This window comes from Grus americana, chromosome Z, assembly GCF_028858705.1.
Source record: "Grus americana isolate bGruAme1 chromosome Z, bGruAme1.mat, whole genome shotgun sequence".
NCBI lineage: Eukaryota > Metazoa > Chordata > Aves > Gruiformes > Gruidae > Grus > Grus americana.
In genome coordinates this window covers 57,698,866-57,712,719 of record NC_072891.1, presented here as the reverse complement: position 1 = coordinate 57,712,719, position 13,854 = coordinate 57,698,866, and the positions used below count along the sequence as shown (strand labels likewise).

The 13,854-nt window shown below is 36.3% G+C and overlaps 1 protein-coding gene across 5 annotated transcripts in view; it reads left to right on the top strand.

The window, feature by feature from the left end:
- Nucleotides 1-13,854, top strand: part of FBN2 (fibrillin 2) — a 169,338-nt gene that overhangs the window by 41,675 nt on the left and 113,809 nt on the right. For all 5 annotated transcript variants that reach the window (XR_008574594.1, XM_054808952.1, XM_054808951.1 and 2 more), the window contains exons 7-8: nucleotides 4,633-4,758; nucleotides 12,614-12,739. Coding sequence is in view for 4 of the 5 variants with exons in the window: in XM_054808952.1 (XP_054664927.1) it covers nucleotides 4,633-4,758; nucleotides 12,614-12,739 (252 nt within the window). In the remaining variant the exon portion in view is untranslated. The remainder of the gene's footprint in view (nucleotides 1-4,632; nucleotides 4,759-12,613; nucleotides 12,740-13,854) is intronic.

Here is a 13,854-nt window from a genome sequence, read left to right as displayed (position 1 = left end):
GAGCAAGTCAAAATCAGTAGAACTTGCAAGCCTTGATATTGGAAAATAGGTCATAATTTCAATATGCATTAGATGTCAGAGTGTGACAAGATGTAACTACTGAGTATGAAGTTGCTCCTACTCTTCACAGGATATGTGCATTGCAATCTTTAGCACTTTTTCAGGGTTAATTATGTTCTCTGAGTAATGTGCTTGGGTAGAACATTATGGTAGTGTTGTTACTATGTTATTACTATGAATAGCTTTTAAAAAACTAGAGAAGCAAAATCAGTCAAAATTCAGATTTTTTGGTTTTGTGTTTTGTTTTGGTTTGGTTTGGTTTTTTTCCCCAACAGTTTCCATTCAGTCATTGCTTAAACAGGAATTATAGCTGTTCAGACATCCCTCTTCCCAAGAATTCAGGCAGGAGGAACTTAAATGTTCCACTTGAAAGTACTTTATTGGCATTGCTATGCAGCCCTAGGAACAGCATAACGGCAGAAATCCTGTGTTGGATGTTTTCTCAGTTCCTCCCTTCATTCCTCAACAGTCCATTTCTCAGCTACATCCTTTCCCTTCACATAGTTAATTTTTTGCACTAAGGAGAGAAGAAGTAGTCCTGGCTGAATAGCTTTTGAAAATATGAAGGTTCTTCTTCCTGCTACCATTGCTGACATTGTTAAGTACATATAGCCATTACAGGAGATAATATCCCAAAAATCTGTTCTGTAGTAGAATATGCTGTACTGACTATTAAAGGCACTGACATGGACTGGACAAAAGAGAGAAGACAGATGAAGGTTCAAATTCACAATGAGGAGTAATAGGTGATAATTTTTAGATAATCTAGCGTTTGGAATTAATGTGTCCGGTTTACTGACAGTATTAACAGTGTCATCTAGGAGCCCATACTGCTGTCACGCAAATAAGTATTAAAACAGGAAAAAAAATTAAGAAAGCTTAGAATTATTTCTGTTGTGTGTTTGTATTTGTAGTATTTCTGTTTTCTAGGATGCAGAGGAAGAACCAACAGTCTTCCATTGTATTGATGACCAGTTTACTTTTTAGTTCCCACATGCCAAATCCATTGCAAAGAAACTCCCCATACATATTATAGGTAGAATTGAAGGGCAAATTTGTATTTGGGTAATTGTTATTACTACCATTGTAAATAAAAAGTGCACTCTCCAAAATTTGTTTTGTAAAATCTGAGAGGATTTATTTTTCCTGAACATTTTGGTTCTTCAGAGGTTTTTGAGAAACAGTCCACTCATCAGAAAGGGAAGCTGAATTTTGCTGTGTTTTCAAAGGTACATGTTTAAAGTTAGCTGTGCAAATCCTGCAGGCATTTTGCAGAGAAAACTGCAAAAGTGAAGAACCTTGTTTCATTTGCCAGATATTATCAAGTCTATGAACACATGAAAACACTCTACCTAATCTGTAGCGTGTTGAATCTCTGTATGCAGAACTGTATCTAAAGAGTTATTAATCTAATTTTCTCTTTATGGCAAAAAGTTTATTGTGTTAAAAATCTGAGTAAATTGGTAATTAATATTGCTAAAACTCTTGTCTGGCTTAGCCTGACTGTCAAAGATATAGAAAGTAAATAAAAATATGCTTTATTTCAAATTTGTTGTATTTTCAGAAAAAATATTCTTATGTCTTAAAATGGCATTTGGAAAGCAATTCATAAAGTATGCCCTTTTAAGAAAATACTTTCTTCCTTTCTGACTTTACTCAGTTCCAAAACGCTAATGATATATTAAAACAAACTTGGATTTTCATCAAAAGGTGGTACTGACCAAAAAACCGTCAGGCTTTTACTGTGTATATATGTTTTTAAGCTAACATTTAAGTTGAATATACTTACTCTCTTTACATTTAAATATGACTTAGAATAGTTAAGATATAAGCCCTTACAAATTAAGATTGATATTAGCACAGAAAAGCAAGATAGTGTATGTGATTCAAAGATTTGCAGAATCTCACCTTTCGTAGTGATACCATTTGTGTTCTCTTTGCTGGACAAGCACTACACTGTGTTGCATAATTGGGATTGGCTTTTCAGACTTCAGCAGAGCTTGACATTTATTTGTCCTTTTAAAACCATAGGATTGGAATTGAAAGAAATTAATGGAATCAATAAATCTTAAAATTTTATTCACGTCAAGGCTTCAGTGATACCTTTTCTGTTTCTGGAAAGTATTCATTTCCTACTGCTACTGCCATTAATTTACTATTACTTGACATCTTTGACTTACAAAACAGTGAAAGGTACACGGTTGGCTTAATTCAAATAAGCATTAATAAACGACACAAGGCAGAGACATACTGTGTGTGATGAATGCATTTTGAGGCCCAGGGGTCAAAAGATAAAGACCATATTAGCTTTACTCAGAGAAGAGCTACTGGATAGGCTGGGTTTGAATAAATGATGGACCCCATCTTCTGTCTAGATGTTGCTAAATCATGTCCAAAGTCTTTAAAACACTTCAGAGAAGAAAAGTTTGTTTTCCAGGCAAACTAAATTGCACCAAGTACTACTTACTTCAAAGAAAAATGGTTGCAGAAAGTTTATGCCTCTGATAAAGTCCTTAATCCATTTGCAATCTAAGTGTTGCATTTGGAGATGGCACTGTGCTGACTAAATCAGCAGATTCAGGAACTAAATGCAAACTTCTCCAGCAAATGCACTTAAAACCAAGTCCAGTGGTTAAAAAAAAAATTACTTTCTTCCTTCACCATGAGCAATCATATCTGCTTAAATGAAAAAGCGGGTTTTATCATAGGTTTTATCTATAGCACAAACACCAGGAGTAACAAAACCTGAGAAAGTACTATAATCCACAAACTCATGTGGAATTTCAGTGTATTGTAAGGGCTTTGAGATAATGAATATCCTCTTAAAAAGGAGTACTGTATTCTACTATTAATATGTTTGTCATACGCCATCTGTATCTCACTGTTCTCTACATTCTCAGTGGCAGAGAGCTGTTTGTGGAAGGGAAAAGGTAGAGAGAAAGAAAATGAACATGAATATGAAGAGGAAAGAAATGCTTTCTTCTGCATCTTAAATAAAGTTTACCAGCTGCTTCATTTAATAATGCATACAAGCTAACAGGAAAACTGACTGAAAATAGAAAATAGGGTAATGGTTAAAATTCTTTGTTTATTTGGCACTAATGAAAAATATGGGGGGAAAGATGAAAAAGATTTTTACTAAATGCTTCAAAAATATAGTAATCTTAAATAGGTATTTAAATCATAGCAGAGAAAAGACTGAAATAAAAATGTATTTTTTAAAAAATAGGCAGTGAATTGCTTTAACTCTACAATTGAATTCCATACTCAATTGTAATCCAAGAAGATAAAATAGTATGCAATGGACTTCTGCACAGAGTAAATTCCTTGGAAGCCATGTGGCTCCCTTTTCTACAACCTGCAAAAGACACTTTCCTTTATTTCTATTTCACAGTGTGGAGAACTAGCAAAATCAGTTGATTTTGCCTCTTCTATGAAAGGGCAAACTGTTTGATGAGGAATATTACCTGAAATCTCACAGAAGAGTTTCTGCAGATTTTGGAACAAAACTTCCAAGCCTTCTCTCTTCTATGAAAGTTTGGATGCACGTGAAATTTTGCTGTGAAGGAATTAGTATGGTTGCTTAATTCTGAATTCTCTGATAGCTATAGATTAATTGAACTTTTTAAAAGAGCTAATGAGAAGCTAAATACCCACATATAGTATGTGTATTATGTGCTAGTGTAGAACTTGTTCTCCCTTTCCTTGTGTACAAAGATTTTCAATCTGCTTTAACACCGGTTATTTCATAGAGGCCTCTGTGATCCTTGGTATTACTTTAACTACCCATTTGCACTTACACATTGAGTCATGTGATAGTTTTGTGTAAAAACCTAGAGAAATACAGGATGGTTTATGTATAAACAAATGAGAGTGGGGAACAAAAATCCCAACACAATTTGAACTAGAAATAGCACATAATAAAATACAACGGGAAGTTACTGAAAATAAGATGTAAAGCGAAAATGTCAATGTATTTTCTAAGAGCACTTATTTAACATTGACAGTCCAGCCTAAAGAAATCTATGAAATTCTAGTCCTACTTATTACTTCAGTAAATAAAGTTATGCAGATCATACAACTTACCCTGGTTGAATAGCACCTATTTTCTACTGACTTGAGTAGTTTGACTTCTGTCCAGAAAGAATATCCTGCAAGAATTATCATACCTAGTTAAGGTGGACTATATGTGCAGGTAGAGATCTTTTCGAAATAAGATTCTGCATCTTGTAATTGCCATATATGAGGAAGATCAGAGGGCATGGGATAACAACAGTAAGTTGTACAGACTTGATTTAAATACACTTCTTAAATATTTAAAGCTATGTAAGTCATAAGTCAACATATGTAATACATTTTGAGCTTATATGGAATCAAATGCAACACACATGAAGGTCTGAGTCACATTACTGCTGTTACTGCCATATCTTATATTGATGCTGAAGTGGAGAAAGGTGCTGGGGTTTGCAGTATGGTTATTTTAAAGAATAATTTCAGAGCTCTCTGTCTATCAGCAAAAGCCATGATGATATTTTGTGTCTTATGTCAAGTAATACTTTTTTGTCTTTGCAGATGTTGATGAATGCCAGGCTATCCCTGGAGTCTGCCAAGGAGGAAACTGCATTAATACAGTAGGTTCATATGAGTGCAAGTGTCCTGCTGGTCACAAACAGAATGAAGCAACTCAAAAATGTGATGGTAAGTGATGTTGTCAGAGAACATTCCTAAAAAGTGGTTAAGTAAAGCATTAGAGTGCTTTAGTTATGAGAGAAAAGGTTCTGAATAGTTGTCTACTTTTTGTTTTTTCTTCAGAGCATTATCTGTTTCTACTTCGCTGTTCATATTTTGCATTAGATGGTTTTTCCTGTCTGACTCAAGTGCTTATCGTGTTTTAAAACTATCGATAAAGAGTGCATCTGTAAGCAGCATATAACTGGAACTAACTTACTAGGTTTTTGTTTGTTTTCTCAAAAATGTCCAAAATATTCTAGTACAGGTAAGTATTTTCAGCCTACTAACTACTGTGCAAAAAAGCAAATGGGGCAGGTTTGGTAATGGATGTAAGAAATTACTGCTATGTATAGTTTGTGTTGAAGAGCCTGAGTAAGTAAAAAATACATAGGAAATATCCTTCTTATTGAGATGTAAAGTCAAATAGACCATGTTTATTAAGCATAATTTAATAAACATAGACCACGTTTATTCAGTAAACGTTCATATAATTAAGAGCAGCAATTCTGTATAGTTTAAAGTAATGCAACAGAAAATTGCTGAGTTTTTGTGAGTTTGATGAACACTTTACTGATTTGAGTGAATTGCCATGCCTTCGAAAGAAATCAAAACTTTCAAACTTCATCCCAACCAGTGGGTACCTTCACAATGAATGGAAAGGGAAGCTTCATCCTTTGGGCTTTTTTCCACATGAGTGGAGAGGAGAAAGAAGCCACACTGATAAGCATGCTTTTCTAAAAACAGCAGGAGCAGTGGATACATGGTCTCAGTTACCTCCTTTCCACTTTTTCCAACATGGGCAAGCCCAAAGGAGAGCTCTTGTGAAGGGTAAATGAAGCACCCTGCCCTCTTCCTTCTAGTTAGAATTCTCTTTCCTATTTGCTGATGCCTCACTGAGGGCCTCTCTTGTATCCTACCCAGCCACTCCTTCCTCTTCACCTCCCTGCAAGAAAAATCCTACTAGCTCTTACATATGATTACGTTCTCATTCTGCGTCCCACAAAAAAAGAAAGATTTTACTAGGATGTGCTGCCCACATTATGTTTAGCCCTGTTCCTTACAGTGAGTGATAAATATATCATCAAAGCAGAGACAGCATGTGGATATCTCTTATGATGGACTACTGTCTCAGTTCAATAAATGAAGTCCCTGTTCTGATGATGTCTGTAATCTGCCCACAGCAGTGCTCATGCTTTAACTGCTGTTAACCCTAGAAGAGCTCCATGTGAGGGAGACCTGATACCTCCTGTCAGACAAGGATGCAGTTAAAATACATCAAATAGATGTTTTCATAGAGATCCTAAAAATGCAGGTCATTTTATATATGTTATGTTTCTGCCTGGCATCTGCACTGCAGCTTTGATGCCAAAAGGAGAACTTATTCAGTGACATGTTTCCTTCCTTCTGTAAACAGTAATTAAAGCATTCTTTGCCTTCTAATTCTTTAACCTGTCTAAAGCTTTGGTTTAATTATTAAAAATGTTATTCAACAGCTCTCCCTGATAGTATCCACAGGAAAAGGTGAATGTGTTTTTAACAAATATCTGCTTAAAAATCTGTGATGCTTATGGGACTGTACATAATAGAAGTGAAACGTCATCTGAAATCTGAAATATTTGCTATTATTTCATAGCTCAGTAATCAATGGGGTTTCATTTCCTGTTTTTTTGGCAGCCTATTGCGGAACAGGTCATATGCTCTGGGTTTGCTTTTTCTAAGCCTCTGCAACTTCTGTCTGTAATAGAAGTTAGGTACTAATTAGTCCCTGGTCACTGGTCACAGCTCTCCCCCTGGCTTCCCTGATCACATAATTCTCCACAAGGAATTATGCAGACAACAACGGTCAGTGCCCAGTTTGTACCATTTTTTCTGGGAAAAAAACCATAATGAAACGATTATTTGTCCATTTCCCCATGCTTCACAGCCAAGGTGCTAATGCCAAAATTATACCAGCATAATACCATGCTTACATTATCCCAGGAATGGAGCAGAGAATGAAAGCCAAGCCATAGTTTTAGTTTTAGGCTTTTTTTTTTTTTTTAATAAAGACTTTCAGATTTCATAATCTCTCAATGTGAGATTTATAGGATAAATCTACAGCGAGTCCTTCAAACAATTACACTTGCAGTTAGTGGGACTGGTCATTTGACTGAAGTTAGATTGTTTCTATATATGGATTAGGCCACTGGGAAGTATATAAGGAATTGGTCTCCTGAGTTAGAACACGTACTGAGAAATTATTTAACAGAAACTGCATTATTTTAATTAAGTTTTTTATTTAAAATATTATATAGAAGTGATGTAGTATGGAGTATTCTGCTCACTCCTTTCTCATCTTTAAGTATGGAAAAACAGATCGAATATTATTTGCTGGCTACAAAGGACAAAATCCAAGTTGGAGTCAGTAACCAGACAAGGCTCCAGTGTTAAGAGGAAGAGGCTGGAATCTTACACCAACTGTTCAGACCTTCTTTATTTAACAGCAAGTCTTCTACTTAAGAAGGAGGGATTTGAGATCCACTGCTATATCCTTTGCTCTTAAACATCCAGATGTATTTTGTGGGTTAGGGTTTTTTCTTCTGTGTTCTTCCTGGAAACAATAGCTATTGTTAGAATAAGTAGGAATGTTCATGTTGTGCTTTTTGTGCCATAATGGATTTTGCTAGAACTATTCTAAGCAATAAACATTGCTTTGCTAGGCTGTTTGCTTCCATTATATTCCCATATTTCTTTAAAAGAAATAAAATCAGTAAAAAATCACATATTCGGTTTATCAGATTTATTTTGAGCCTCAGATTACAGTTTACTGACGCTGACCTTTCAGAAAATGATGGCAATTGTATATTAGTAAAGAGGGTTTAAAGGATTTCCAAAGCAAGAGAGCAACTTGTATGTGTAACTGTATGTGTATGCCCTCATGTGCAGAAATATAACTAGGTAGCTTAGGCTATTTGAGAAAACATGACCTTTAAAATTAATGCAGCTTAGAGTTCAATGTTACTCATTTTATTTATAAGTTTTTCTATATTCCTGATCGATAGAGTTTCCACAGTAGTCAGGACAACTCCTTCCACTACTGGGCAAATCATGGAAGGATTCAAGGAATGGGCACAGAGCTGAAAAAAATTGGAAAAGGTCATTACAGGGGTTGTACCAAATTCCAGATATCTGGAGCACTGGTGTGATATCTTAAGTAAACAAAAGAAAACCCCAAATCCTTCTCTTTTTTGGCCTAAAAGTTTTGATCTACAATATATTGAGTTTTCATTGTCTTTTTAGGAATTAAGTTCTGTTCATTTTTACAATGTTGTATTCCAGAATTAACAGAACTTACATTTGTGGGTTGTTCAGACATGGACAGATAAACTGAGAAGATAAATTAGCTTTCAGTTGTGCTTGCTGGTTTACGTAAGAGGTGTACTACTACTTGTTAGTACTTCAAGGATCTAGTAAATGTGTTCCACTTACTCTTCTCAAATTGAAAATACATCGTACTCCTTGACTAAATATAGTTAGTTATGACACCCTCTACAGTCAAAAGTACTCTAGGAGGTAAGATGCCTCTGATGCTCTTCCAAAAATATATATTGCTGTACTATTGACATCAAAGGGCTAGTACTATATGGCACAGGCTAACTCCTTTTTTTTAAAAAAAGTGACACCAAAATGCAAAGAACCTTTTACATGAAACAGTTCTTTTTCTAGTTTTCCTGCTTTAATGTATGATTTCATTACATTGTATGTTATTCAGATTTGATACTATCGGGTATTACTATAGGCTAAAACTATTTTCCGGGAACCCTTTTTCAGAACTCAGCAGTTGAGAACCCCTTTTCTGGTACTTTGAATTCAGTTATTCATAAAATACTGCATACTGTAGCAGTAAAAGTCATGAATTCTGGATGACAGGTAGCCAGGCTGGATTTTTTTGGCAGAAACTCACCTATTAATACTCACACCTGCAAAGTTTATGCCACACGTTTAAGTTGGTTCTCACATTGAGACTGGCTTTCTCATCTCGTAACGTTGGAACCGCAGCCATTCACGCCACCAGTCTTTTTCACCATTAGGACAGCATGTCCTCTTACTGTCTTTGGAGCGTTTCCCCCAAGACCATTAATTTATGTATTTTGGAAGGGGGAAGGGAGGAAATTGAGTAACTTCTTCAATCAGCCATCCTAAAAATAGCTCTTCCTGAGGTAAAATATCAGAATTTCCAGTCAGAGGTAACAGAGGTCTTGCTGAAATAATTGCACATGCAAGAACCAGGGATGGAGAAGGAGAGACAGAGGTTTAGCTCAAAAACTAGTGAAACAAAAAGTCCACTGACTTGGTACTGCTCCAGTAAGTAAGATAATTATTCTTCCACAAGGGTTCTCTGTGTTGATTGGTTTAAAATGTTTTTCTCTCCACATGGAGAAGACTGTGGAGTCTTCCACTCTGGTCACTGCCCAGGTTTCAGGAAGGTACTTCCTCCCTTCCCAGCTCCCTGTCATTCTTGGACAAGAGCCCTAGACAGTGTTAAACTCCTGTGCATGTAGCCAGGTGAAAAGGATGGTCTAGGAACTGCAGCTTTGCAGAAGTGGCTAACTACTTCCTTCCTACGTCTTCACTTGCCAGAGTTACAAACTCTACATAATCATTACCTCAATGGGCTTTGTACAGTATAACCAACTAGTTTAGAATTTGGTTTCCTTTGGTAGAAGATCAGGTGTTGTGTTCTTGTAATTAAGATTACTGCCTTTGAAGTAGCAAGTACCTGTGCCAAACAGAATGAAAATGAAGGGGAAAGTTTCAGTTTTCAAGTGCCTGCTGGTTTTCATAGTCAGATTTTTATAGATTCATTTTTCTTGTGTTTTTTTTCCTTATGTATAGTAGCTGCTGTTGTACCTCAGTTATCAAAAACCAAAAAGATAAATAAGTGCTATGAAACCTACAAAACTTAAGACTTACTCTCTAAGAAGGTGACTGAATGAAATATGTATTTTGAAAATTCTATGTAACTAGTTCCTAGCACAGGGATACTTAAATTTAACTTGCTTGTCTCTCACTAGTGGCAGATGCTACGAGCTTTGTGCTATCTCATTCGTGTGTACAGCATTTGCATCTTCAGACAGTATTTCCTTGCTGGTAAATTGAGATAACCATGCTGGTGATATCTTTATCAAAGTTTGAGTGCCTCTGAACTTCAGAATGAGTCTTGGAACTTATTTTACAGTTGTGATGAAAAAGAGTAGTGTAGTATTTCCTTGAGATCAAAGGTGTGCTTCAAGGGATGGTAAAATAAGGGAGGTTTCTTGCATGAGCATCCAGTGACTCTGCCATTGGGAAGGTGTCACTTTCCAGAAAAAGTAAGCTCTTCCTGCAGAGTCCTCATTTCGTCCAATTTGCTTGCTGGTCTTTCTGATGTGATGTTTCAGACTGTGTGTGTATACAGAAGATGGTATTCATATTTAAAAGACTTATGGGTTGCTATGTGTACTGCATGAAAGATCTCAACAAGGCATGCAGCTGGTTCCGGTTCTGTTTTGATTTACACACATGGTTTCATTTCATTGGATTAAATCAGATGGTAAGCAGTTCACCACATTATATATATTGTCTTTAATACAGTAAATTAATGCAAGATTTCAGAGATTTCCTGGGGAATTATTTGGGTCTGATTTATACCATCATTTGGAATTCTGGAATCTCTGCAGTGCATAAGTCTTAGGTAAAGGCATTATTTCTTAGAAGTGTTTTGATTTGGCAAAACTTACACTTTCTGTTGTACATACTTGAACAGATGTCTAAAATATTTGGAATAGTTGTCATCATTTCATAAGTATTTTAATGTAAAATTTAAACTTTTTGCATCCTCCGAAATGCTTAAATAACCTTATTAAAAAGACAAAATTTTTGCTTCCTCTGGTTCTGCTTCATAGTGTAAAACAAACAACAAAGGCCACAGGATGCTTGTATGTATGGACTAGTTAGGAAGCTTGAAGACATGTTACCTGTAAGATAAATTGTCCTTTCTACAATGATACTCCAAATGACATGCTAGTGGGAGAGGCATTGTTTTATTCATACCTTCACTTTACGAAGAACAGTTTTCACATTGTTAGTGGCCTTGTTACAAAACTTAATTTTCTTTTCAGTACTTGAATGTTCTCTGTAGGTTTCATATCTAAATGGAGTTCTTCATGTGTAGACCTTCCCATAGTAAGGAGTTACCTTTTTAATATAGTCCCTGTGCATGCCAGATCTTTTTGGCACTGTTCCTTTTCTTTGAGTTTTCAGTGTGGAGAATGTAGTGAGGGAGGGAGGAAAGTATTCATCACATAAAAGCCTCCTAAGAAATAATAGCTGGTTAAGTTTATTTCTCAAATATCATTCATCTCAAGAGAATTTCTAGAGTGACTGGTCCAAGGAAATGATAAGTCTGTGTAAAAGTGCAAGGAATGGTCTGTGGGGTCCAAAGGCTTTCTTACAAGGAATGTGAAGACCCTCACAATGTTGTCACAAGATAATTTCTGTCATACACGCTTTCTGATGCTTCTCCTGCATTATTTGACATGAGACAGTCTGGGTTCAACAGTCTGACTTTTTGGGTTTGATTTTTGTTTCACAATATGAAAGCTAATTTGAATTAGTACTGCATCCAGATTTTTAGAAGCAAGTTAACCCAAAGTCTTGTACCAGTGACTATCTTTGGTATCAAGCCATGCAAAACCTGTGGTATCATATCATTCCAACTGGAAAACAACTCATCTAAAGCCAATTAGAAAGCTGGCCCATGTTTTCCCAGTACGCCTCCCACGTTAAACCTGGGCCATGGTTCACATTCACTGAAAGCCACTCAAAAAGCTAATGCACAGAGATCACTTAAAAGCAAAATTAGGTTACTAAAACAACCTTAAAAGTATTCATGTGTCTAAAGATTGTTGCAGTTGTAGAATGAAGCAGTTACTTAAAATGGCTCATTTGGATAAGTGGCCACAACATAGTCTTTGCTCTCAAGCTGTTCTTCCCGTTTGTATTTCTTCCATTCCAGTTTGCCCTGCTATGCTTCACATCTCTAAAAATACAGTCAGACAACTTCTTTCTATTGCTTCTCATTGCCTCAGCTCCTCATTTTGGTGCCAGTTTGTGCTGGGACAGCACATGGTACTCTCAATCCTAGTGTCAAGTGCCCTAGCAGCCCTTTGTTATGTACGGCAGCTCATTTATCAGCTTGATGACGTCTCATTTTATGTGTATTTACATACAAAGTTGTTTCAGTGTTCAGATGAGACCACTGCTTTTAGTTAGCAGAAACATTTGAATGGATTAAAAATATCTGGGAAGAAGTAAAAATGCAACATTTGGTTGCATTTGGAGAACTTGGCCAAAATTCTTGCTTACAGTTGGAGTATTAGAATGCCAGAAAACACTCAAATCTGATGAGCAATATTTCTGCGGTTGCAGAAGCCCAGACGTGTCATGCTTGGCTGCTGTACCATCCTCCTTCCTTCAGCTCAAAAGCAGGATGTGTATTTTGGTATTGCATTGTAACTGTTGTGTGCTTCCTAGAGGTGGCACTCAGTATGTGTCATTTAGAGGAAATCCCAGACTGGTTTCACATGCTTTGTGACTTTAAGTGGTGTGCTCCTTAAATGTATAAGGAAAGCGTCTGTTAGATGGCAAGCAAAATGATTTGCAGTATGCAAACACTAGCAATACGTTACTCAATCTGAGTTGAATAACAACTTCATTTTAGAAGAAACTCTCTTTCCCCATTTTTAATACAGTATGTTCAAATGTTCTGCTAATTAACCTATGTCCTTTCCTTTTTGGATAGATATTGATGAGTGCAGCATCATCCCAGGAATCTGCAAAGGCGGTGAATGCTCTAACACCATGGGAAGTTATTTCTGCGTCTGCCCACGGGGTTATGTCACATCCACGGATGGCTCCCACTGTATAGGTAGGTATTCCACCCTGTAGGCTTTTAGGCCTCTCAAGGTTATTAAGGCCATTTATACACAGCAGCAGCAGAACTTCTGTCCCAACCATCTAGCACTCTTCCCTGCCCCAGGAGCTCACTATATGCTAACTCACTAGTATCTCTGATCCAGCTACTTAAAATTCATAACATCCTCTGATGAAGATGATTGCCGCTGCAACCATCTTTATATAGATAGTAGATCCCTCTGTGTTGACTGTAATGTAGCCTGAGAACTCCTGCCCAAGATCTGGATGTTCTTAGGAAAAAAGTAATTAATATCTCTTTTTTTGTCTAGACAGACATAGGAAATGTTAATTATATTTGTTTCTCTAACCTACATCTGATGAAACCAAAATCTAAGATCACTTTGGTTCTAAAGGAGCATTTATCCTTACTTGGTATTTCAAGTTCCATCTCACATAGGTTAATGTAACCTTTAGAGACCAATATAAAGCACATATATAAACTCAGAAGGTATTAAGTAGTGTATGCTGAGGTGCCACTAATTTGTCTGGAACAGATAATAAAACAACCCAAATATTAGATTTCAGTAGAATGCAGCTTTTACAGGACAATTTATTTAAAACCTGGTTTTATACTATACAAAAGATGTGTGCTTGTTTTCACGTGGCAATTTCCCTTTTACAGCTGCACATGTCAAATATATGGTATAAAACTTTCTGATGAATTAACTAAAAATGCTGCATACATGTGTAAAAAACATTAACAATTGCTAATAATAGCGTCTTTTGTAGTTCTCATGTTTTTTCTTATTTCAGACATCTCAAAGCACTTTGTTCTCATGTTGGGAAAGGGATGGGAATTCTGAAGGGATTTCTGAATTATAGATAAATGATGTAAGGCAGTAGCAACACGAGACCTACAAGTGACTTCACGTGGATAATTTTTTACATAATGTAACCAGCTTTTGTTATCCAGGTTCCTCTGAGGAGTGCCAAACTTCAAATATAATGTGGCTAGCCTTAGGAATACTGAAAACCTATGAATTGAAACTGAAACAGGGTAGATTTAGATTAGATATTTGGAAGAAATTTTGTACGATGAGGGTGGTGAGGCACTGGAACAGATTGCCC